This window comes from Scomber japonicus, chromosome 8, assembly GCF_027409825.1.
Source record: "Scomber japonicus isolate fScoJap1 chromosome 8, fScoJap1.pri, whole genome shotgun sequence".
Lineage (NCBI taxonomy): Eukaryota > Metazoa > Chordata > Actinopteri > Scombriformes > Scombridae > Scomber > Scomber japonicus.
Genome location: NC_070585.1, coordinates 20,008,750 through 20,035,652, shown reverse-complemented (window position 1 = coordinate 20,035,652; position 26,903 = coordinate 20,008,750). Strand labels below are relative to the sequence as shown.

General features: G+C 38.8%; 2 protein-coding genes across 2 annotated transcripts; one reads left to right on the top strand and one right to left on the bottom strand.

The window, feature by feature from the left end:
- inppl1b (inositol polyphosphate phosphatase-like 1b) lies at window positions 1–15,389 on the bottom strand. Its single transcript, XM_053323738.1, has 28 exons — window positions 15,362–15,389; window positions 15,006–15,152; window positions 13,747–13,810; window positions 11,219–11,357; window positions 10,965–11,085; window positions 10,372–10,512; window positions 10,087–10,174; window positions 9,841–9,918; window positions 9,473–9,610; window positions 9,213–9,327; window positions 9,015–9,115; window positions 8,827–8,929; window positions 8,527–8,723; window positions 6,941–7,058; window positions 6,669–6,765; window positions 6,437–6,575; window positions 6,206–6,305; window positions 5,687–5,775; window positions 5,040–5,121; window positions 4,410–4,499; window positions 4,205–4,318; window positions 4,033–4,121; window positions 3,851–3,938; window positions 3,183–3,335; window positions 2,692–2,773; window positions 1,505–2,291; window positions 1,297–1,412; window positions 1–281 (listed from the first exon to the last, which is right to left on the bottom strand). The coding sequence occupies exons 2-28, from the start codon at window positions 15,140–15,142 to the stop codon at window positions 188–190; spliced, it is 3,660 nt and encodes a 1,219-aa protein (XP_053179713.1). The 5' UTR covers window positions 15,143–15,152; window positions 15,362–15,389; the 3' UTR covers window positions 1–187.
- Window positions 15,390–21,822: 6,433 nt separating this feature from the next.
- Window positions 21,823–25,451, top strand: arr3b (arrestin 3b, retinal (X-arrestin)). Its single transcript, XM_053323645.1, has 14 exons — window positions 21,823–21,828; window positions 22,854–22,916; window positions 23,052–23,112; window positions 23,208–23,252; window positions 23,358–23,551; window positions 23,654–23,713; window positions 23,820–23,896; window positions 24,025–24,160; window positions 24,312–24,396; window positions 24,567–24,639; window positions 24,762–24,899; window positions 25,067–25,144; window positions 25,237–25,260; window positions 25,352–25,451. Exons 1-14 carry the CDS (start codon window positions 21,823–21,825, stop codon window positions 25,449–25,451), a joined length of 1,140 nt encoding a protein of 379 aa, XP_053179620.1.
- The last annotated feature ends 1,452 nt before the right edge of the window (window positions 25,452–26,903 follow it).

The following is a 26,903-nucleotide window of genomic DNA, read 5'->3' as shown; positions in this document are numbered from 1 at the left end:
CTTCCTGCATTACATTCCCTTTGCTGTGTTGACACAGACACACTATTGTTACAGTATTGATCGAGTAAATGAAAGGATGTTAGGCCTTTGGCAAAAATAAAGCTGATGTGATCTGATTATAGTTCTTCCAGTTCTAGTTCAGGTGACAGTGAGGCCTCCTAATATCCACTCTTTTCATCCATGTACGTCAGTTCCAGTTCCTGGGCAGGTTCTCGAGGATCCTGCGTCGGTGTGAAGGGTTTGTCACTCCTGCAGCGCGTAGATCCTCCTCTGTGATGCCACTATGGGATAAAAAAATTACTTTATTAAAAGCCCAGACAAATCACACAGTGGTCATTTTTACATGTTATTTACTTATTACATCATCCTGTAATTTTTTTGAACATGTCTGTGGTGCTGGCATCATTATATTGGTGTACAAGTTGGGAAGTGATTTGTATAATTTGGGAGAAATACTGTATATTTTAAAAATTATTCCTTCAGCACTTTTGATTATGCAATTATTTGATTATTATTCTTACATCATTATTATTCTAATCAATTATTAGAAGTTGGTGCTCACAGATGTGCATGACTGTCACACGAATACTAATAATCTAATTAGGCCTATAAGTGAGTATTGCAACTGTCTTGTGAACAGACATTTCAACACACATTAAGAACTGAATAAATGTATGACTCAATATAGGTTGGTTACCCATAAGCTTTCCCAGTTAATCATGTCACGTGTCCTGTATTTGCTATTCTGGTTTCTTTAAGTGCTTTAAAGATTTGAATGCATCACAGAGTGAAATATACCAGAGCAGTGTCATTAGCAATGGAAAAATAAAATGTGGTTTCTTGTAACAAATCATAGAACTTAAATTAAAGTGGTCTGTAAGCTCCAAGCAGCATTCACAACGTTAATTAGTTAGTAAAGACAACGGAGCATTTGCATTTTATGTAATGGCTGCCAGATAGTTGCTCGAAGAGAACTGAAACTGTACTGAAATGACTTATAAAACACACATTCCTTCTCCTGAAATGGAAGTCAATACATTGTTTTTCACACATAACCTTTGCCCACTTCCTCTAGTTGTTTTGTTTTTTTTAATTTAGGGACTAAAAGAGTTTTGGAGGCATTTTCTAGATTAGTGTTTATACTAGCGTCACAGCTCCCAGCATTGGGAATTGCTCCTCGTCTAAACTCTAGTAATTGTGAAAAGTAATCACATGAATCCCATTTTGTCTGTCCATCTGTGGAATGCAGTAATGGGACGATGTAAGTATGAAGGGTTATATCCACAATAATTGTACCTGAAGTAATCCAGATCATCCCAACCATTGAGGCTGAGTCCTAAGGTGTATTTCTGCAGACCTAGTGTACTGAGAAGCTCCCGGACGGTCTCTGGTGCACCTTGCAGGACAGACACCTGCATTGAGATAAAGCAGATAGAATTTATTTTTTATAGAGAATCAGGATTCACGTCTTTTAAAACAAATGTTTTTGACAGCATTGTCCCACCTCTTTCTCCCAGCCATAGCTCCTCTCTCCATGCATGGTGGGGCCATTCCTATAGTTTGACCTCTGGTTGGGTATGGGTTGACTTCTCTGCTCTGTGGGGAAGAAGTCGACCTCACTGAGGGACTTGGCAATTTGCAAAGCAGTGAGGGAGTTGTCTCCTGTAGGCCCAGGGGATTGCTGACCCACTATCCAGGGAACAGAGGCCTGGCATTGTGCTATGGGAGTGGGCGTGTAGGGGAAAACTGATGGCGTTTTGGCAGTCCGGGTAGGATTCGACCTTTCTGGAGGAAGCTGGTCCCTTCTGTTCTTTTCCCTGATGATTGCTGAGTGATTCATGTACAAGTTCCTCAGGTTCTTCTCTGGCAGTATGGAGTCCTGGACAATATTTTTACCATGGTATTTGTCTCTAGGTTGTGTAGTCTGTTCCTGGTACTGTGTGATGGCGTTACTTGAAGGTGGAGGTATGGGAGATGGGTTTTTGGCTGGGAAAAGCTGATAAGAGTTGGTTTGGGATGAATGAAGTTCATTGGTTGGAGTACACTGGGGCAGGATGGCTGGAATTTCAATTTCTGTAAAGTCTGATCTGCGGCTAGGTCTCCTGTCAAAGCCATGTCGTCCTGAGAGTTTTGGGAGCTGCAAAGCCTCATTTCCAGACCAGATCACCTGAGAGTCCCTTCGCTGGGGGAGAGCCTCCTCCACTTTGCGTGCCACTGACACACCTTCGAAAATGAAGTAGGCAGGATTGGTGTAGCTGCTTGGGGTTAGTTTGGGAGGAGCTGCTGAAGACCTGCAACAAACCCATAGGTCTTTAATTTTATAATCCAAGTTATATATGCAGCATATGTTCTCATGTCCTTAATTATCACTGTGGTTTCACAAGATCTCACAACATATCTGCCACTGCTGGTTACAGCAATAAAATGCACTCCGCTCAACAAATTTATTTGTGATTGTCAAACATCAACTTTTGAAATCATTGCATTTAAGTTGTTCTGTTTCAATTTGGAAGAACAAATCATGTGGTGATAGCCATCAGTCTTGAGCTTGATGATCCGCACAAGGATTTGTAGACTTCCAAAACTAAAACTATTGCTACTCAGAAAACAGACTTTTTTTAACAGCTCAAAATAAGCTAAAGGCTTTCTGGTGCTTTGCACTGATGCTTGGAAACATGAAGAGAATTTCACCTGTTCATCGGGACCCGTGTAGATACAGGAGACATGTGTCCTCTTACGGGAGCTTTATCGTCTTTCTCAAAACAGAACCACTCTATAAAAGTCAAATGACATAAAATGGAGAACACATTTCTCAATCAGCAAGACTTCTTCAGAAAGTGTGTTTTGAGTGTGAAGGGCAAAGGCTATATGTAAGCACATTGTAATTTTGGGTGTGTTGTCGTGAGGCCTGACCTGGTGGCACAATACTCATCTGTCCTGTTTCAGTGTCTCAGGATGCATCTGGTCAGGGTCAGTCAATCAGGAGCCAAAAGAGGAAGCAGTCGATAGATACCAGCAAGTGTAAAGCCAAGCCAGGGGTCATTGAGGAACCAAATAGAGGAAGCAATGTGAGACTCATAGGAGAGTCAAGGAATGCAGTGACAGTGGAGATGAAAGTTTAGTAGGAAGTGATAGTGCAAGGAAGGCAGAGGGTAGGAAAGGACCAGTTCTGGCTGACCCACCATAGATTTTCTCCCGAGTTCCTCGTCGATCTTTGGGCACATGGATGCGGACCCGTCCTCTTATGGAGCCCATTTCCTCACCCCGATGACTCAGAAATGTCTCAAATTGCTCCGATGCACCATTAAGTGAGCGGAGAGCCACACAGCATTCACCTACAAAAACAGTTTAGATCAGTGAGGCACTTCACTTCATTTCAGAACTGGGATATGATTTCCTTTCATCTTGACATACTGACTATCCTTCAGCTACAGTGGAAGTCAATGGTATTTGATTTGGAACACTTAATAGACCAACTCAAAACTCTCAATTCAATATCTTTATCATGAACATTTTCTATTTACTCAGAGATTTAAAAAAACAAAAAAAAACAAAAAAACTGCTTGTATACCCGTGTGGTATTTAGTTACTGATAAAACTCTTCACATGTTTTTTGTGCCATTTCCACAATGATGCTGCTAAATTCTTCAAATGTGATTTGAAATACCAAAATGACATTGCACTGACTTTGGGTGAGCTCAAACTGTAATCTGCAATCTGTAATCTGGATTAATAGATAGCACTTGTGGTTTCAGTTCAAAGTAAACATATTTTTTGAATATTTTCATGTTCTTAGGCTAGGACAAAAGGGCGAAATAGGAGCAAGTTGTGAATTTGTGACTTGACCAACCGTATGACTCAAATCCATCACATGACTTGACAGACAGCAGCAGGTGCTGATCCTGGAGATACTCCATGTCAGACTTGATTGGAAGAAGCTATGACAGATGTACAAATCATAAGTTAACAGCTTGGCTAAAACAACATATTGTGTTTTCAAACATCTCCAAATGGACAGGCTGATCCTCTGACCTTTGGCAGTTGTTTGAAGGACCAGGCTTGTTTGAGAAACCCGGGAACATCACAGCTCTGTGAGTCATTCTCACTCGAGCGGCGTGTCTCTGTGAAGGAGGAAGGAAGATGATTTCCACTTCTGTGTTGCATAATGTTTTCAATAAAATGTGATTCTGATGTGATACTATACCTTCTAGGCAAGACGAATAAAACTCAATGAAGAACTTTGCTTTGCTGGCTGTCTTCACAATGGCCTCAATGCCTTCAAGCTCTATCCAGGCCCTCTCAATGCCTGAATTTGGATCTGTTGGTCATGAAAGACCACATTGCTCACTTAATGAAGGGATTTAGTTATACTTCATCTGTGTGTTCAAAGTGCCACAACAATGACGCACCTGTTTTTGTGCTGAACTGTGATGTCACTCCCACTTGAAAAGTGGCAAAAACAGGTGAGTGATCACTTGTGAAGATGTCATCTGTGCAACCTGGTAAGAGACCAATCCATCCATTTAAGTTATTGTATATAACTGCATTAAAACTGTTAAGTATTTCATCTGTACTGTATCAAACATAATGTAACTGCTAAGTATTTTATCTGTACTGTATCAAACATAATATAACTGCTGTAAGGCAGATCAGATGACAAGATGTCATAAAAGGTGATTTAAAAAGTATTCTACTACTACCCAGTATGTTGTTATACAGTAGTTTGATAGTTTACTGAGGTTAGTAAGAAACAGAAATTCAGCCTGCATGAGAGGAAATGACTCTGTTTCTTTATGGACCACAGACCAGGATGTAGGGTTTTACCGTTTTTCATTTTGAGGGCTGCTCTCATTACACAGTAGTACAATGAAAAAAAAAAGACCACAGATGTCTAATTTGAGAATGCTGGATTAAATCCTTTGGCTATGTCAATCTTAGAGGCTGCATTTTCTTTGTTGTGTTAAGCATTTTATTTATGCCTTATTTACCACTGTACTTTTTTTTCTTTATATACTTCTGCTTAAACCATCAGATCTTACCGTATGCCGTGCAAATAATGTGTGTGTCTGGGTAGGACTTCCACAAAATCCTATCACACCACGATGGAACATTGACTCGCACCTACAGAAAAGGAAATAGGTTATAAATCAAGAAAATACTGTGCATGTTATTTCTGCTTACACATTTTCATGCCACTTATATGTACAGTACACAGTGAATGGTGATGTCATCTCTGTTATGACATTCCAGCTTTAGACTCTGCGTTCATTCTTAACCTCCTATTTTTAGTGGTCATAGCTGCTGCTGTCACAGTCATCCATCCCTGCAGACTCCTTAAACAGGATTACATTACACATAAGAAGTCAGCTGTATACTTAGAGTTCAGCCACGGTCTTATCTTTGTACTTGTGCAGTACTGGCGCAGTATGTAGTATAGATTTAGTGTCACTGGCTAAAATATATTACACTTCCAGGTTGAAAGTATGACAGCAACAGACTAGAAAATGTTGATTAGATTAGAGCATACCTTTTTATGGGTAATATTAATTCAACAATTGTTACAATGCTGAGGGGCTTTCAGCACTTCATCAGGAACCTGATGGAAGTGCCTGATGAAGATTTTGGATGTACACATTATCCGATTTTTCTCAGTTGCTTTTTAATGTGGTTAGGGGAAATGACTCACCCCTGAAGTCTTGTACTTTTGCCATAGATAGCAGTCTCTGGAGCCCCGTTCATACCGGTAGGTGGGTGGAAATGTAATTTTCTCTTCCTCTTAACCATGATAAACAGAGAAAAAATGCACAGTGATACAGAAGTAAGAAAATAGACAAATCAAATTGTAATATTTATTTAATAATAGTATTTATCATTGTATTTCTTTTTTCCTTGCCCATCAACAACTACTGTTACTACTCTGTGTGCATGTTATAATAACTAGAGCTACAATGGGTAATTATTTTCATTACCAATTAATCTGGTAATTATTTTTTTGATAAATCAATTTGTTTTGTCTATAGAAAGTCTGAAAATAGTGGAGCTGGCACAGAATCAGACATTTGTGTTTGAAAAGTGAATCATGCCGTTAATTACTTAGCAAAATAGTAAATTAATTGTCAACTAATCATTTCAACTCTGATAATAATAATAATATCAATAACAAATATTTAATATAATATTTTTAGTATAGAAAAATGAAACTCACTAAAATGGAGAAAGGCCTTCCTCTTGTGTCTCTCTCGGGTTAGCTGGTCTGCACACATGAGCTCCTCGAACTCCCTCTTAGATACGTGTTTGAGAATGTCCTGGAATTGATGAATAGTGGTGACAAGCAGTTACATTAATGTGTGGGACTTTTTAATTTATGATAGTCTTCAATGGTTCAACATCAGAGCAATGTGTTGAAAATAGTTGTGCATTATAGATCCTGTCTGACCTGTACGTCCAAGTCCAGCCTGTAGTTGAGGTCTCCACACCAGAAGAGGTGAGTGAAGCGCAGGCTGATGTCAAAGGCGCCAAGCTGTTTGTCGCCCAGAGAAAGCAGTCTGAGGATGTCAATAAAGTTCTGGTTCCTCCTGAATATCACATATATGACAAAACACAATTGTAAATCTTTTTAATAGAACATTTCAAATGGGTGGAGAAACACATATGTACACACAGTTTACCTAAGCACTTTCTCACTTCCAGAGGTCAGGTGGCAGTTAACAAACCCAAAAGAGGTTCCGTTAAAGAGAAAGGAGATGCCAACTGCTCCCTTGTTTCCTGAAACAACAGAAATACACAACTTCAAACCTCCAAGGTCATAAAAACACATCTTGTGCTTCTCAATCATGCACTGATAGTTTTTGGCTGTCAACCATGACACTCTTTACTTCCTGTATTTTCTTTTCTGTGGTTGTGATATGTGATATGATGTGAGATATAGAGGGCAGCGTACCCAAAGTGTTGCCCAAACCAGTCTTCACACTGGCAGTGTTCACATGGCTGATGCGACTCTCGTGCTCCAGCTTCACAAACACAGCCAGCCTCATATTCCAGAGGGACTGCACTGCCACCTACAGTACATTTATCCACATTACAACCAATGATAGGAACAGTTTTCAGCCAGTTATAACTATACCACTTCAGATGTCAATTGATTTGAGCCATTTTTCTTAAGTCAGAAAGATTTCAGATCATGTCCTCAAATACATCAGAACACTATATCAAACAAATGGTATTTTCTAGCTACACATAAAACACTGATGATAAACAATCAAGAACTGTCTTAGCTGAGACATTTTCCAATGTGTGTTCCTCAACATTATTGAAATACTACTAAATATATTATTTCAGTTTTATCTGAAAGTGGATGGCACTTGATCGGCTTACAATTACGTTCTGATCTTTTTTACCACTATGACTATATATTATGATAAAAGTCCTGAGTTATACAATGTTAAATTATTTGATTCACTTTTTTATTACTATAACTATTGTTCTTACAGTTGTTCTGGTCTAAAAAGACATTTTATCAGTTTATACTGATTGCACTTAGATTTCAATTGTCTATGATTGGTGCTTGTTTTTTGGCATTTCTTCATGACAGACAATGAACTCTTGTCTCCATTTTGCTGAATGCTGTGAAAATACCCGGGACAACAATGGAAATAAGTTTAAGACTTTACTGTTCTATCCCTGACAAAGTCTGATACGATATGTTGGTTTTAAAATATATTGTTGGCAATAAACCTAAATCTATACATAAAAAATAAACAACAATTTTGGCACAAACATATCCCTTACTATTTATGTTGTTTGATGCTACTGCTGAAAATGTATTCTTAGTTGATATTGAGCTAGTTTGTCCAACAAATTATACAAATAATGTGAATGTTTTACCATTTTTGTTTGAAATAAAAAATACATATGTTGTGGTGATATTTTTCATGAACCTTATTTCATCAACCTTCTGGCAGTCCCAAGGAATTATGTTGCAGGTGTAGTTTTTTACTTTGTAAAAACAGTGAAAGGTATTATTTTATTTTGTTTATGTATTTCTTTATTGGTTATGTAAAGATATTCTTTGTTTTACATAATTGTACATCTGAATGTTTTGGCAGAATGAATGCTGATTTAGAGATTTCTGTTACTAGCATTTGGAAAAATGTAATTAGTGTTTTGTTTTGTTTTGTTTTGTTTTTACTGACAACAATTCATATATAGAGAGAGAATTATGTTTATTTAAGAGTTAGATGTCAGTTTGTGTATTTACACAAATTAAAAATGAGTTTATCTTGTTGACAAATGTTGCAAAACAATGAACTGAAAGTCATTTTGCCAAAAACTACAGTCATTTAGTTTAAATGGTTATTATTTGATTTTAAAATGAAACAACAAACTATCCTGAGTAATTATATTATCAGGGAATTTTCTGGACATGTTAATGTGTATTGTATGGTAAACAGTCATTTATTGGATAATGTACCCTAAATATACACACAATTCACTGGAAGAATTAAAACAGAACAAAAGGTGAATTACTTGTTTGAAGTCAATGTGAGTATAGCTGCGAAGGGTTGCTTTGATATGTTCAGTCCACTCTTTCTCCCCTTGAGGGTTTTCTTGAGTACCCAAGGCATAGATGTCATGGGGCAGCAAGGCGATGGACTCATCAGGAGTGTGTCCCAAACCACAACAGGTTACCCATGACTGCAGGCTGCGAGGAGGAGGTGAACTGCCTGTGTACACAAAAAAACAATGCTAAATGATCAAAATGACTCCTTTAATTTAATCTTTAGTGAGTCTCACAGTGAAAGATGCTGTCATCACATTGTTGCTTACCCATATTCCAGGTGCCAACGAAAACAGAGATGAGGTCAGGTTCACTCAGCTGAGAGTGCCTGGTTTTCATCAACTGGAGGAGATGGCAGAAGGCATCACGTTTCTGAAAGAGATGACAGTCTGTCAGTGAATTTGCAGGTGAGGAAACAGTCGATTCCAGTTAATAATAAAACATAATTCAGCTTTACCCGTGCACTCTCAAACGTCATCTCCCGTGGTGTGCTGTGGTGGCTGTCGACCACCATGCGGACCTTAGCTGGACTACTCTGAAACTTGACAATCTGAAGGACTGATGCACAGTCATAAGCCAGAAGACAATAATACAATACATCTGCGAGCAAGAGAACAGTTGTATGCACTCAAAAAAATATATAAAATGTCCTTACTTCTGTCATGTGAGACCCTCTCTACGCCGAAAGAGGCAGCCTTCCTATCAAAGAGCACCACTCCTACATCCACATCCACTGAAACAGTCTGTCTGCCGTAGCGTACCATCTTCACCTGGACACAGAGAGAAATCAGTCACTTCTGTTATTTGTGGTATGTATCATAATTTTAAATAGAGAATGTGACTGAATAATAAGCTATTTCAAGAATTTTGCAGATTTGCGGGAAAAATATTTCTTTCTTTTTTCTTTCTATTTACCTGAAAGGAGTGAACTGGCAGATGCCGGGCATGGTTCTTGACAGAAGTTGCATTGGTGGGCGCTGGTTCAGGAGGAGGTGGGTTAGGCTGCACTGCCAGATTGTGATTGGTCACTGCATCTTGTAGCGCTTTTAATACCTTTATGACCACAGAAACTTTTATATGTTACAATTTTGTTGTTACAAATCAGTTTGGTTATCCTTAAATCATTACTCATCTAATACTGAGCGTGACTACTAAAAGTTAAACTACTGCAACAAATGTGGATTATATCAATATCCTGATAATAATGCAGATGCAGAAAAACATATCAGTTGATATTACTCTGTTAAAAAATAAGATTTGTTTCCTGTGTTTTCTTTACATACCCTTTTCTCGAGTGATGATAGGAGGCTGACCAATGCTGAAATCTTACACAACAAGGTGTCTATCTCCATCTCCGGACCCTTGTTCCACAGAGACAAAAATAAAATTCTAACTATTTGAGGTATAAGTGTGTTAAGAACAAAGCAGATTTTACAGTTTTTATTTGAACTTTTCATCCACTACAGTACTGAGATACCATTTAAAAATTCTACAGTTCATTTATGGGTACAGCATAGTGGGTATCGTACCTGTGTCTTTGTGTGTGATAAAGAGCAGCTAGGATGGTCAAAGACCTTGGCCAGGGTTTCCAGACTTGAGAGAGTCATGTCAATCTCACTGTAGATCAGATCAATGCACAATTGACCATAAAATTTAATTAATGGAGATTTTCTTGTATGTTTTTTGTGAATTAAATGCATATTGCAGATCATTTAGAAATATATGCACTAAACAGTAACAATCTGTACTTTGCAAACTGCTTTTGGTTTTCACTTTCAGTTAATCATTAATAATAAAAGCAGGATAATGCTAACCTGTTTAGGCCTTGGCAGGCAGTACCCAGAGTGCGCTTGAGGTGGCAGAGAGTCGTTGCTCCTTTATGCACATTCTCAATGTCGAGAGGCAGCTCGCTGAAGAGGTAGTCGTTGAGCAGACCAATCACCTCACCTGCAGTACTGTAAACAAGATAATACCAGCAGAATTCAGACAATGTATAAACTGTGGAAGCCATTTGAAGTTCACTGTTGCTTAAGCTTGATCCCTCTTAAACCCCTCTTGGAAACGTCTGAGAAACAGACAGGAAACAGCAGATAAAACTGTACATCAACAATGTTTACTAATAAACCACAAAAATATCTAAATAGCAACAGTGTGTCAAATGTTGCTTCCTCTAATTGCTCTATGCTCGATTGCCAGCAGGTGCATATTTACATGAGAAAATGTTGTTTATTAGTGTACATGACAGCTGGCTTACAATAACGTGACAGTATAAATCACTTAAAATAAATCACATGTGTGAAAAAACATTAATGAAGCATAGATAGGAAAGGCAGTATGCAAAGGGACATATTTGAAAGAGAGTTTTGAGAGTTGGTGACACTTTCACATTCAAGCTAGATAGTCATACCCGGATGTGTTCAGTTCCTGTAACATATCCAGGAATGGGGCATGAGGGGCTGGTTTGGTTGGTGGTGCTGTGACAGGCACCATGTTGACAGAAGCTAGACCTGGAGGCGGCTTCTCATCATCTGTGCATACATGAAACATAAAACCATGCATTAATAATCATCATCATGTAATATTGATGCATGGAAAGGACAAGCCTTTGTTATAAGAATGTGTTGTTTACTGTGTATGCATGATTACAGCTAGCAGGCTCACCTGAGCTCTCATCCCCGGTGTCGGTATCACGGGGAACAGGGTAGAGCAGAGGAGTGACCAGGCCTTTGTGGGGATGCTGGTACCCCAAAACCAGGTCCTCCAGTGTCCGGAAACAGTTCACCTGTACTCCCTGTGTTGTCTGTTAGCCACACACAACAGAAGTCAATTATTATATGCGCTGTGTAAATCACATGAAACACATACTGTACAAACACACAACACACTGTTGTTGCATTCATAAACACATCTTTGAAAGTTTAAATAATAAATCAAATAATACTTGAGCTTTCCTTGTCTTGCTTTGTGCAAGACAAAGCAAGAGCAAATATGTCACTATCAAGAAAAGGTTGTGCATAAAAGGATCAAGGATGTTTATTGTAATTCCAGCCATGTAGAGACATGGAAGAGAACGACATACAACGCTCAGGTTGTGCTGATCATAATAAAACATAGAATAAAATAATGAACATCCACACATAATAATCAGTCAATAAATAAATAAATGAGAAAATAATTCAATGAAGTGAGCAGCACAATGTGATGGCAAACAATAAAATGTTACAGAGCAGGAGACATTATCACAGCACGCCATGTGGAATATAATAATCAGTTAAAATCACAATAAAAATAGCAGCAAGATGGTAAGAGTAGCAGCATAATACAGACAGACAGTAGTAATAATAAACATATAATTATAAGGTATTGTGTGTGTTCAGACAAGATATTGTGCTCTACAGTGTCATGACCTTGCTAACCACTACAAAGTTTAAAATCAAACTCAACTGCAAATCCACCACAGTTCAAACATGTGGTTAGAAGAGAGAAGATCAAATCTCTCACATTAGGTCAGGAAGAGTTTTTATGCTATCATTTAATGTTTATATATCAAATTACATGCGTTAAATTGCACAATAAATTAAACAACTTTCCAGTTTTTATTTGTTTTTATACTTTAGTTTGAACAACTTTAGTTGTGAGTGAATTTTCCCATGCAGGAACTCCCCACTCCTCTTGCGTGATAGAACAAAGCAGAAGTATCTATTTGCATGACAGAAAAAGACACATACAGTTGACTTTCTGTGATCAACGGCATCCCATGGGGAATTTAGAAAGCTTGTGCCTTGCACCCCACCAGACAGAAGACATTATTGACAGCTACTTCCTGGCTAAAGCAGCAGGTAGCTGTCATGATCACTGCGATCCAGCATTCCAAGTCAAGTCTAAGACGCCTCCAAAAAACATGTAAGAATGTAAGTTTTTACATGCACGCATTCTCACATTTATGCCACAAGAAAAGAAGAATATTCTAAACTTCTAAACACTGGCAAAAATGAAGATGAAATAAACACATGTGCTGTGTACAAGTACTGAACTTATACAGAGCTTCCATTCACATGCACAAAATAAACATGATACACATTAGACTACAATATCGAGCAAGCTCTTTTCCTGTGTCCCCGTTTTAGTCGTTTGTTTTCATTGTGTGGTGAAAGAAGTCGTGTTTTGGCTTGAGCTCTCGTCTGTTTTGCCAGGAACTCTTCAAATAGTATATTTTATGCCACAAGGAACTCTTGAAAAACAATTAAGAAAGAAATGAAAAGTAATAAGAGGCAGTGAGAGACAAAACGGGCCTAAAAATATCTCCATGGCCCTCTTGGAAAAACAAAAAGGCAGCATGCGACTTGTGAGTTAGTGGAGCAAGTCCAGTGAGGGAAAATACGTACTGGAGGTTTATACCGATGGCAGTGGAAAAACAACTGAAATAGCAACAGAGTTTAAGGTCGTCTTTTGAAAGCAGAGGATTTTTTTTTCCAAGTCAGAAGTTTGAAAACAACCGCCAGGCAGTCATTATTAAACTCATTATTGGAATTTAATATGCAGACATGGTTGGAAACGCCACAGATGACATGAGGTTTATGTGTTTATTTCACTCACTCTCACACTTCCAATCACCCACTGTGTGTGTTTGCAAATTTTCCGGTCTGTGTGCATTTTTTTATCGTCTAATAATTAGGTCATTTTCTGACTAAATGCCCCCCCCCCCCCCCCCCACAGTGTATGAAAAACAGACACAAACCATCACTGGCTTCAACTGTGCCACGTTCAACAGAATCATTATGTATAATACAAACACCCTCATATATACACATAATAAATAAGCACGCCCATCAGTCAGTGACCTAGTGTGTGGGTAGAGTAGGAACCTCTGAGACATAAAAACTATTCTCCTCTGTACTGCTGAGCTCATGCGTCAAGCATGCAGCCACATGGCAGGGATGCCATTCAAACAACAAGGCTACTGCAGTCGTAACAGAGCCTGTACAGAAAGGAAACACAAACATGTTCCTGTTCTCCTTACAACAGGCAATAACAAACCATTGTTTGATCCCGCTAGACTCCATCTCACCAGCTATGTTTCTCTCTATGTGTTCAATTTGTGCCAAGATTTCAGACATCTATTGTGTTTCCTTCCTCTGTTGTCCTTGGTCAGGCAGAGGGTTCAGTGCTGTGTGGTGATGACCACTCACCTGGACTGCTAGGAGGCCGTCTGCATCAGGAAGAATACGATAGGTGTGAACATGACGTTGGAACCTTTGGAAAACAAAAAAAATCACTTTTATAACTGACATTAAAAGTTACTGAGCAAATATAACCTTAAAAAGGTGGAATATAGTTCAGTTTAGTGTTGAAATAGGGACCAAATAGGTTGTAGTTGTTGGAGACACTGTCACTTCCTGAACAAGGTGCCATTCATTTTACAGATCACTAATGATGATGCTTGTTTTTGGTCTACAATGTGTGAAAGAAACGTAACTCATCCCCATCAGTAACATCAGAGAAATTAGGTTCAGGCAGCAGGTAAAGATAAAAGGCAGCTACTGTTCATTGCATTACCAAAGGGGAACAATAACAGCAGAATCACTGAATACAAATCAAAAGGGAGGAGGAATTTAAGAAGCTAAAAAGGGGAATGAGATATTGAGAGAAGAACGAAGGAAAAGAGGGAGCACTGCGAGTGGACCGGCTCAGCTTTCAGGAATGTATCTGGCTCAGGCTGAAGAGCAGTCAGCATAGTGCGGTCGCTGGAGCTCCCGCCCTCTTTCAGGGGCCCCAGGGAAGAAAGTGGGGTAAGAGGGGAAACAGGGAGTCCAAAACCTGGGTTTAATTGGGGGAGATGGACTATGTTCACACAGGACACTCTGACTAGTTTAGAGAGGGTGTATGTGTAAAGCTGGCCCTCATTTTTCAGCCATTGCAGTTCCAATGTGGCCTGCCGGCAGATGATTGGGCCACTGATGGATATGACAGGGGGAATGAAGCTGCTGATTCAATTTGCAGATGAGGACATTGTGCAGGAATGTTGAGTTTATGAATAGTTTCCAATCCTATATGCCAAAATCTAAAAGTTCAGGTCTTAATTAGGTATGATCTTACATAAAGTAGAGCTACTTTAAGCCATATAGAGTAACATTCAATAACTACTGCAAAATCATTTCAAGTGAGTAAGAAGAGTCATACCCACTTAACTCCTTAAAAGGACTGCATTTTCCATTCCTTTTAAGTTAAGATATACACAGTATACATTTGTAGAGCTGAACATTTACACTAAGAGCTCCTTAGTACTAGTAAAAAATGTAGTCTAAGTGATCATAATAGCTTAAAGTGCCTCTTACAGTCAATTATGTTTCATTGTGGTAGGTAAGATAAACTGTCTGACCTATAGGTGAATTTAATTGTGTGTGTGTGTGTGTGTGTGTGTGTGTGTGTGTGTGTGTGTGATACTCACAGTAGGCACAAGGCATAGGCTCCTGGCACAGATTCACTGTCTCTCACTAGGTAGCTGCCATCCCTCCCTGCCCGTGCCAGCAAGTCCTCTGCATGCACACGGCTGATGTCACGATGATACCATGCCGCCGTAGCCATGGCAATCAATCTTGAGAGATGCGTTAACAATAAGGATAATCCACATGAGGTGAGGACTTTGACATAACACACACACACACACACAGAAGTTTTCTGCTCAGAGGACTTCACGTCAGATGTCAGTGTCAGTGTGTGTTGAGTGCTCTGATCTAGTGCTTATAACTTTCCCATGATCCTTTTCTTCATGCTCAAAGTCTGTGTAAAAAGACGATCCAATACCTTGTTTATATCAGCTGGCACTTCCTGGGTCCCTGTTTGTTCCCTCTGGGTCACACATCCTGTTGCACTGGAGAAATATCCAACCGATTTTGCAGTTCGTCCACAATAACAACAGCCTCCTCCTAAGCAGAAGCTCCAGTCCACCTTTCTGATAATATCCTTGTGTAGAGAGACTCAGTTTCAGTTTTCGCTTGCAAGTTTCTGAACCCAGGTGGGTGTGTTGCTCCAACAAACACAGACCATCACAGCAGCAGTGCGAGGGAGGGAGGGGAGAGGAAAAACAGCGAGAGGTGCTGCAGAGTCTGAATGAAGCAACCAGCCCTAAGGCAATGACGGTGCCTCTAGCTTAACCACAAACACAAGCCCTCCTCTTGTCCCAAAACAAAAGCCCCACATGCAAACAACAGGAAAAGAAGAACCAAGAATGGCAAAACAAACAAATCAGGCCGCACACGCAGCGCCCACACACTCACACACGCACACGGCAGAGACAGAAACATACCAGATGGAACTCAGTCAGCACTAAAACCAGACAGGCATGCAACAGAAACCAGACTAATTCAAATGATTTCCCAGCTCTGTTGCCATATAAGGGAATAGGAACACCCTCCAAAAAGTTCAACTGATGACTGCACTTGTCTTTGGTTCTTCCAGGCCCAAATTCCATTTACAGTGTGTCTGGTTGGATGTGGGCTGCTCCAGGGGTCTCACTTTCATGCTGGCTGTTTGCGTGCTGGCGTGTGTGTCTTGTCAGAAGCGTCCTGTCCGCGCTGGTGTGGTCTCCAGTGGTTCCTCACAGTGCTGTCAGAGCAGAGGGAGGGTGCAGACAAGAAGAGGACAACCCCGTTAGAGCGCAGGGCAGACAGAGGAAGTGACTCGACATTCCAGATGGCGGACATAGCCAGGAGAATTCTTGTGAGGGGCTCAACTTCACCACCAGTGTGTGAAACAGCAGACTACTTCCTTTCCCTCTCTCTCTCGCTCTCGCTCTCTCTCAATCACACACACACACTCTCTCTCTGCACCAGTCTGTTTTCTTCTTCCTCCCTCAGCCCCTGCCTTTTTCCTCTTCCCTGAAATTCAAAACAGAAAACTCAGCTAACCTCTCATAGTTGAGCTGCCAGGCTAATCCTCAATTTCGCTCGCTTGTGTTTTTATCATCGTTATATGAAGACATTTGCTTTCTCTCACTCTTTCTGTCTCTTTTGTCCTTGTCCCTAAACTTCCCTCCTTCCCTTTCAGCCCAAAAAGCAGCCTCCATATGGTTATGATCAACCCTCACTTTCTTATTTTTGCCCTTCAAGAACATCAGCCCTCCTACTTCCCTCCTTCTCCATTAGCTGGAGTAGAGCTCTGTGGGAAGCTGTTTGGTCCCATATTTGCTGTTCTGCCTCTCACGACTCAGCAGAAATGTGCAGACCACCGACCACAGCCCCCATAAAACAAATAGACACCAGCCCATCCCCATCTGATGACGTATCTGCTTACCCTAACGCATCAGTTTGTTTCGTTGTTGCCATGAGAGCTCTCTAACTCTAACTAAAAGGTATATGAATGAAAAATACTACATGATTCCAGATAACTTTTATTATATAATTATAACTTGATTTGATGATTTAACGTATATTTTAATTATAGCACATGTTTTGAAAGGCGATAGTGAATTAGTTATTTCTTAACCCATATCTAACTAAGCAGCCTGTCCATGGCTTCATTAGGTTGAGAGGAATCAGAAAGGTTTCATCAAAAGCTGCAATAGTCCACTTAAGTCACTGAGAATTTCAGTAAAATTTGGTTTGGGCCTATTCAAAAAACTATTTTGTCTGTCATACATCTGAACACAGATCTATTTCTAGTTGAGTGACGATAACATTTAAGGATATTGAAAGATAATTTTCCTTGTAGCACATTTGTTATTCTCAGAAACAGCAATGGTTGTTGACTCCTCTCTCTCATCTGTTACTGCATCCAGTCCAACTAACTGCTTTGCTTATGTAAGCATGGATTTGACAGGATACTGAGAAAGACATTGAGAAGGCAAGATCTCTAAGAACTCTAAAAACTGCCTGCTCACTTTTATTTTCCATGCCGGCTGTCATATTAACTATTGAACTTGATTAGTATTTTTTGATTAAGTTTTGCTGTTATGGAAAGACATTGAAACACTCAATTTATTCAAACTAATCAATTTTATATAATCAAGGCCAGGAAGTAAGCCTGGGTTTGACTGTATAACATGAGAGCCAAAATAATTAGCCACAATAATTAGTTGAGTAAGTAACTGATAACTATTAAAAGTAGTAGTGTCAAATGAGAGTTGCAGAATATAGTTAACAGGTCAATTCCCTGTACCTGCTGAATATTTAGTCTTAATATGAGTTCATATGTCAGTCAAAGCAGTGATGAGGATTATAGTACTCAACATAAGTCTGTGTTGAAGGTTACACTGGAAGGAAAACCACTTCACACCGTTCACCATCAGTCATAAGGAAGCACTGAGTTTAGCAACACACTGAAGACCGTGTTGTTAAGGAATAGTAAAGCCACAGTGCCGTAACACACTGGGACAACTTAGTGGTCCACTTTGAGGAATAATGTTGACTGTCTATATAAAGCACTTGCCTAAAATGGCATCAGCTTAACTGTAAGGGGCTTATACGACCTAGTGCAGCTAAAACTGGGGAAAGAAAAGTCAAGAGAAAGAGTTCATCATGAAGAGAGAAGAAAATGAGATTACCTTAGTTTTATTTAGAGTTTTAATCCTGGCTAGTATTAAGTGGTGTACAAAAATGGTGTACAATTCTGTGTAGGTGATGTAAACAAAAATACAGTATTCCCTCAGCTAATTCATCAACAAGACAAACCGTTTGGTCTTGGTATTAAATGGCTGTGAGTAGGCATGGGCCGGTATGAGATTCTGGCGGTATGATAACCATAAGAAAAAATATCACGGTTTCACTGTATGGCGGTATTTTGATTACAGCTATAAAATGTTCCTAAAAGGAAGAAAAATAAAGACAGACATGTTAATTTAACCTGAATATACACTGTAATGACATTGTGAGGGTTTGTGATACTCTACGCTGCAGCTGCACCACCTGAGTGGTTTCTGACCTGCACTTCCTGTCTTTGACCAGACAAAAAACATCTCATACCTTAGGAACGGTATGACAGAAAATTTGGCAGTTTCGGTTATCGTGGCTTTTTCAAATTGCGGTATACCTTGAACGCGGTTATCATCCCATGCCTAGCTGTGAGGTGTAAAGGTTTCAGGCAATGCTGTTTCTCATCATCTACCTCAAACCAGATGTTGTTTTGTGTGGTCAGTAAAACACAGGCACAGGCTGTATCAGAATGACTGTAGATGCCTATAATAGACTCGAGTGGTTAATACATTAATATAGACTTGCTACAATACAGTACAAACAACTTTATTAATCCCACTAGGGGCAATTTGTTTGTTTATACAACACAATAACATACAAACAAATAAATAAAACTATGAACAGCAAACAAAAGGATTTTTTAAGAAACCCACCAGAGAACTGTGTAGAGGATAAAAGCCATTAAATAAGACTGATAAATAATGAACAATTTAGAATAGTGGTTAGTTTTACAAGCAGGCAAAACAACAACAATGCCCTGATGATGGCAACAGAGAAAATTCACTTGCTAGAACAAACCCAGCGGTGGCCAAGATATTTGTGGCTTTCTGGGATATTTGTTGGTTGCATAAAGAATTCAAATCTCTTTGTTTCACAATATGAGTTTCTTCCTGGTTACACAGGTAGCATGAACGCCTTCCGGTTAGAATGAGGTTGAGTTTTCAGTATCTGGTGACAGAGCTGTTTGAATAGTTGTAGAGTTGTTTTATTAAAATACTTGAAAAAGAAACAACACAGTATGTTCACATAGTGTTCCTACAGAAGTGTTTGTGTGCTTTTATTGGAAAAACTTTTTTCAATCTAGGCAACAGTTCATACTGTTCATACAGTTCTCCTGTCTGACCTTTTTTGCTAAGTTGTGGCTGTTATTTTCATGTTACATTAAAGCCTCATGTTTCACCTAAAAGGAGTCATTACTCCCACCTATTACCTACCCACCTATTAAACTCTCAATTTGCTCTGAATTACTTAGAATAACCTCTGGTTCAGTGTACAGTCTTCCAGTCACAGTTGCTTAGCATTACTGGATTGCAATGCACAGAGCTGAATATAAAATGTACTGCACTAATAAAGAATGATAGGTATCAAGTTTAATACATTGACCAGTTTAATATTGTATTTCTCTACCATATTTCAGCTGCTGACTCATCAGTGTACCATAGCACTGTCCTGTCTGTCTAGCTTTAAAGAGATCTCAAACCTCGTCCCCATATGACAGTTCAATGGAGGCCAACAGTAATTCATTATCCCTGACTACCAAGGTATCACAACCTCCCATCATCCAGCTACCTCATTAATCAATCAATTACACCTCGCTGGGAAAGTGAGAAGATCCTCCAGCAGACAGATTTACCTATATCACTTCAGTGCCAATGCAAACACTAGATCGTGTGAATGATGATACCTGTGAATGTGGGTCCTGACCTGTGGTGAGGCTAAACTGCTGCCTCTTCTCAAGATGAGTCACTTGCTTCACAGAGACCAAAGGTCATAGTGCATTCAGGTGATCTACGCCAATTCAAGGTAGATATTACAGAGTTTATTATCAGGGAGACATTCATTTTATGTGCATCAATCATTTCGACATATTTAATGATGTTAAATAAACATTTTAAATAATCTTGTTCATAACCGTTAACAGTGGTATTGATTGGCATGATGACTTTATAATCAGAGTGATGCCAGTTAAAAAGCCTTGTTGCTTGCACAGCAGTCAGCAGGTCACTTAGAGTTCTGTAAACCTGCCATGAGCACAGCTTGTACAAGGCTTGGTAGAGGAGCCATCTGTCATCCTGGCTACAGTAACAACCAAAATCCAACTAATGCCACTCTACTCCTGCCTAAGCCATAAGAAAGGAAGCCCTTGAACATCCATGCATAGTCCATCCGCGAGACAGTCTTTTGACCTTAGTGACGCTCTAATAGCCTTAAGTTTATTGTCAAAAATACGGAGGTTCAGACAATGCAATGAGATTCTTACTTTGCTGCTCTCCTTACATACAACAATACCACACAGAACAAACACATGACAAAGGGATGCACACAACAATAATATATTAAAGTTTATATAAAAAAATGCAAAGAAGAATAAGATTAATTTAGATGAAAACAAATTTAAACAGGCAAGAGAAGTGCCAAAAAAGTTAAGAGTTTTTTTAAAAACAGTTAATTGTAATGTGACTTTGGTAATCAGTGGGGATGCTGGACATAAGGGAGTGCAGCATTTATTGTGTTGTATTGTTTATGTTAATTATGTTATATAATAATTACACTATCTGGGCATTTATGGGTTAGGGTTCATTCATCAGCGCCACTAAAACCAATATTTAAACCAAATTTTATGATCATGGTTCTTAAATGGACGTTAAGGGAAAGTGGAATATTTGCTGCACTACTATTTAAAAATTACGCTGTCATAGAAAAATCATTATATATAAAATAATTTTATTTTCAGTAATATAGAAAATTATAAAAGACCTTCCATCGTCAAGTTCAGTCTAAACACAGGACATCACACACAGGACTAGATCTGTCCTACACCCAAACACTCCGCTTGCCTGTATACGTTCCTGGGGTTACTCTTTTAAAGTCACATACGCAACATTATTTTTAAACTCGCTGAGGACCAAAACAGTAGCGTTCTAATGAATTAATCAGATTTTCTCTTAAACAGTCCTCTTTGAGAGCCTGTGTAAGCTGAAGGGAGGGATCCAAGGTTGGGAGGTTCTAGTATAAAGGCAAACAGGAGGCAGTGATTGGCAAACACTAGACGCTGTCAACACTGCCAGACTACAAGACAACAGAGAGGACTCATTGACAGAACTGAGCACACGGTAAGTGAGCAACAGCACATTAGAAATAGTTGAGGAAATGATAATTGAACAGTATGACAGTAAAGCTATTGCACAGAACAGAATCACCATTAACTTAACATTTTTTCACTGGTGTTACTTATATATATATATATATATATATATATATTCTATGTGTATTAATTACACTGATAGAAAGATGCTCTTTACACAGGAAGTGAGCCAAAAGATGATGATTATCCTACACTAAACAATTATTATTGATATTATCAGTATTTAACTTTTTTTTTCTTTTTCATTTGCAGAGTGGATCCATAACTTTGCCATCAACATGTCAAAGTGAGTATAAAGGGTTTTGACTATACTATAACTATATTCATAATTGCAACATAGTTAGTGCTTTAGAATAGAAGTTAAAAGCCATGTCTTGTAACATTTAATTGTTTAAGGCATTAAAAGCCACAAAAGGAAGTTAAACGAACAGATGGCTGTAATAGTGATGACTTATGATATCAAAATGAACAGTATATTTGTTGAGACACTAAATGTTACAAATCCTAAAATTAACATTATGTTCATTTGAGACACTGCTTTAACGTTATTTTTTGATTGATACTTGACATTTGATGGAGACTGGCTCAGGACCAATGCAGGGATGAAAAGTGGTAATTCTTTCACAAAAGGGATGCAGGGTAGCTTAACATCTTGGCAGAGGCATGTAGAGTCTCTGTAACTCCTTTTACATTTGAGTCTTCCAGGATATGGATAAATCCTGCTTAGGATGGATTGTGTGGATTTGATCTTGGAGGAGAGATTTACAAGACAATAGAAAAGTTTTAACGGGATCACTTGGGACACAGCAAAAAAGAGCAAACACCATCAAGGATTACTTGTTTGTCTGTGGCTGTACGCGCAGAGAGGGACTGTGTTTACAAGGTTATGTAATCCTAGAAATATTAAGGAAAACAGTGAATATTTTGGAGTATTGATAAATAATGTAACACATTTTCCAAGGCTGCATTCAATATTCAGTATTACAAGTTTACTCTCTGCAGCAATATCAGACTATTTGGCGGGTTTAGTAATAATACATCAAAAGTATGCATCTAATTATTGAGGTAGCATCATGTGTTACGCTTATGAACGACACCTTAATAACATAATATTGCTAACTTAATTAAATGCTGAGCATAACTGGACAGTTTTCATTTTAGATTACATTAATAAGTATTGTGCATTCACTTACGAAATCACTGTTGTGTGTCCGGTCCGGATTAGACAGTGGTGCCAGCAGGTGCTTTTCCATCCTAAGCACTAATCCAAGCTCACAGGGGTGTGGGATGGAGCGTGGAGCGGGTATCCTATAATTGGAAATGACAACTGTGTTAAGTTACACAAAATCATGGCCTAAGACCACTTTAGAAGTGGGGAAACAAACATAACTGTGACACAGTGTAGATAAATAAGTCAGAAAGCATTACATCCTGTTTCTAATACATTTAATTCACCTAAAAGTCACTATCTTTTCCTGTCCTCTCTCTTCCCAGGGTTTTCAAGAAGACCAGTGGCAATGGGCATGTAAGTGGCCTCTGTAATATAGTCATTACAGGGCACCCTTTGAGGATAGGGAGGGGTGAAATTTATATGTAGCTCTTCCAACTCCCAGAAATAACAGTCTTGTAACCTTGGTCTGTTTTTCTCTGCTTCCCTCAGATTGCCCTGTACTTGGGAAAGAGAGACTTTGTGGACCATGTGGATTCAGTGGAAGTGGTTGGTGTGTGGCAAAGTTTCTGTTTCTGCAACCTCACATAGATTTACATAAATGTGTCTCACTATGAAGTCTAATGCTGGCCCTCTGTTCATTTGCAGATGGTGTGGTTAAAGTGGACCCTGCTGGTCTTGATGGCAGAAAAGGTATTTTTACCTCATTTACTGACAGTGCTAAAACTGACAGTCTCTGAATTTGCTGGATACATAGACAGAGACTCATACTCAAGATTATCTCCTTTTCTATTGCAGTATATGTCTACCTTGCTTGTGCCTTCCGCTATGGAAGTGAAGACTTGGATGTGATTGGGCTCTCCTTCAGAAGAGACATTTGGATAAAGCGTGTTCAGGTGTATCCACCTACAGATGGAAACAATTCAAAATCACCAATTCAAGAAGCTCTCCTGAAGAAAGTTGGAGAGCAAGGTTGTCCCTTTGCTTTCCAGGTGAGGAAGTATCTCACATTTTCATATCAAATCACTCCTATCTCACCGCTCAGTGTTATATTGAACAACCACAGATCATGAATTCATCTTTAATGGTTTCAGATGCCAACAGATCTCCCATGCTCAGTCTCCTTACAGCCTGGGCCAAATGATTCCGGCAAGGTACTACTACTATCGTCCTTTTTCATTATTTCTTCTCTTTTACATGTTTTTGTCTTTAAATGTTTGACAAATAAATGGTTGATTTGGATCTTCTGTTCCATTGAAGGCTTGTGGCGTGGACTTCGAGGTCAAAGCATACATTGCCAATGAACCCAACAATATAGATGAAGTTATTGAAAAGAAGTATGTGTGCCAACAGTCTAACAACAGTCAACTTCATCTTGTATTGAAATGAAATTAAATTAAATTTAAAGAATAGACTATATAGGGGGTTGTCCCTGACACTCTTTAATCATTTTTTCTGATCTTAGGGACACTTGTCGCCTAATGATTCGAAAAATTCAGTTTGCACCAGCTAACAACAAAGCCGGACCTAAGGCTGACATCACCAAGCAGTTCATGATGACTGACAAGCCTGTTCACTTGGAGGCCTCCCTTGAGAAAGAGGTGCGTTAGAGGCTACAAACATTATATGAATTATATTAACAGATATATATATATATATATATATATATATATATATATATATATATATATATATATATATATATATAATGATAAAATATATTAATCTAAATAAGTTTTTTTTCTTTTTTAGATTTATTATCATGGGGATCCAATCATTGTCAAAGTAAAAGTCAACAATGAAACCAACAAGATTGTGAAGAAAGTCAAAGTCTCAGGTGAGAAGCTTGGAGAGGATTTAAGCCTAAGTGACATTTAATTCTTGTGTTTGAGTGTAGCAGGCAAGAGAATAAAGAAATTAAAAATGGAAAAAAATAAGAATATGTCCATATGTATATATGTTGAAGAGTCATACAGTGTAACAAAACTTTTTTTTTTATCCTGCTAGTTGAGCAGCTAACAAGTGTAGTGCTGTACTCATCTGACACTTACGCCAAGGCTGTCTGCACTGAAGAGTTTGGGTAAGGCCTTCTCTGGAAATCCTTTTCTGTAAAAATGTTCTCACATCCCAATATTTTTATATTTCATTTATAATTTACTAGGATTTATCATTTCGCATTCTGTATTTCACTACTATACACAGGGAGACAATAAACGCCAACTCTACACTGGAGAAATCCTTCCAAATAACCCCACTGCTGTCCAACAACAAAGAGAAGCGAGGCCTTTCTGTGGACGGACGGCTAAAAGATGAGGACACTCACCTCGCATCCACAACCCTGTAAGCCATTCTAGGTCTTTGATCACAGGGCTTACATAGAGCCCAAGACGGCTTCTCATCCTCTTATTGAGTGGTGGTGATACGACTCTACATTGTGTCATCCACTTACCGTGTCTTAGACCAAATCCTCAAGCTCTAAAAGGTAAACTATTCCTGTCGTCTCACAGGAGTCAAGGAGACAAGGAGGTACAGGGAATCGTTGTCAGCTACAAAGTCAAGGTCAATCTGATCGTGTCCAGCGGAGGGTAAGGCTTAACTGATGAGTAAAATAATTCATGCAGGATATTTTTTAACATGTTAACTAAAAGTTTATTTTATTGTTTCTCTCTCACCAAAGCCTGCTGGGTGGCCTGACAGCAAGGTAAATACAGATTTTATTCTATGTTTGGTAATGCGTTTTTATGTCAGAAATATACATTATAATATTCTAATTTTTTAAAATATATTTTCAGTGATGTGACTGTGGAGCTTCCTCTGACTCTGATGTCCCCAAAGCCTGCAGGTGAGTGCAGTGTGTTGCCAATTCAATTATTCTTGAGAAATTTCTCCTAAAACAAAAGAGACAGTTTTAAATCTTCTGTAACTGATTAATCTGATTGGCTCTCTCCTGTCCTGATTCATTGCTGCGTACTGAGCAGAAGTGTAAGTATTAAGAAGTGTCTCTGAACACACATATATATCCACCTGTGACCCTGATGCTTGTGATATTGATGACAATTTTCTTGTGTTTGCTTGTTTGCTTATGAACCACAGCACATTGGACTAAAGGCCTCTTTAGTTCAGGTGAGGTCTCCACCGATTCAGCACATGATATGCTGTTCACTTCTTCAAGGGCTACAATACACACCTTTTCTATAAAATACCTACCTAATTTGAACACTGTGAAGAAATATTGTATAAGATCACCCTTGAATGAGTGCACTGTTGTCCAATGTTCCAGCACACTACCCTGTTGCTGAAACATTGCTGCTCCATCCCCAATTCATATTTTTTAGATATCCTGCAGTAGTTTATCTTGTAAAGCAAAACAACTATATGCACGAACTATTGCTATTTGCATGTTTTATTGCAAAAGCAGTAGACTACACTGTGTTCACAAAAACAGTTGCATGTCCATAGTTTTACACTCTTCTCTGTCAAACAATTTCCCACACGTAAAATTTGATTAAATGCTATCATCTGAATGACCTTGGTGTGATGATGGACTCACAGAAGCAGTTATTTGTCAATTTCATGATCACAGAGCAGACATCGCGATTGAGACCACGGAAGGATGAGACGTCCAGGGACGGAAGATCGCTGCTCTGAAAGATAACACAGAGCAAAGGTACTCAACACCAGTGAAGAAAAGCACAAAGTGTCATTGATTGATTTACTATTGTGAGAGCTCTACCGCTGCAAAGAGAGGTTTAACTGTGTGACTTTTTTCTGAATGCCATGATAGTATGAAATAACAATAAACATGTGTTGTACATTTTTCATTGAAAAAGGAAATGTCTCATAGTATAGAGTGTAGACTTTCACCCCATGTGTTGTGAATACTAAAGATGCAGAGCCTCATTTATCCTTAATCTTTATTGCTGTGTCATTAGAGCCATGAGATATTATGACTGACTGTACAGCTGTGGGGTGAACAACCCCAAAACACTAACTGTCATTCCTTATTGAGGGAATAAAAATATTTTACCCAACTATGTGTTCTTTGTTTTGTTACCGAAATACAAAAAATCTGTTTGGAGAGCCTTGTGCTTTTTCTTTTTGCTCTTACTGTTTTCTAAACACCAGCCAAACACTATTAATTTTATTTATTTATAAATAACTTGGTATAATATTACCAAGCTTTAGTAAAGTGTAGCTAAAACTGAGTCAATAAGTCTACGTGTAAGCTATGTCCATGACCTCTGTCTAGCCAGTCTGTGGAAAATTAATTTGTTCCACTCAAAACTTAAAAGAAAATAAGTGTTAATGAAAATACTGGCTCACAGAAAGGTGTAACCGGTATGT

Bases quoted from the DNA above. Each gene is read 5' to 3' on its own strand.
- inppl1b (XM_053323738.1), bottom strand. From the start codon at position 15,142: ATGGCTACGGCGGCATGGTATCATCGTGACATCAGCCGTGTGCATGCA. The intron at 6,576-6,668 runs GTAAACTGTGTG...TGTGATATTCAG, and splicing joins GGAAGTGAGAAAGTGCTTAG to GAGGAACCAGAACTTTATTG. The intron at 3,939-4,032 runs GTCAGAGGATCA...CATCTGTCATAG, and splicing joins CCTTCAAACAACTGCCAAAG to CTTCTTCCAATCAAGTCTGA.
- arr3b (XM_053323645.1), top strand. The intron at 23,552-23,653 runs GTGAGGAAGTAT...TAATGGTTTCAG, and splicing joins GTTGTCCCTTTGCTTTCCAG to ATGCCAACAGATCTCCCATG. The intron at 24,397-24,566 runs GTGAGAAGCTTG...TTATCCTGCTAG, and splicing joins GAAGAAAGTCAAAGTCTCAG to TTGAGCAGCTAACAAGTGTA.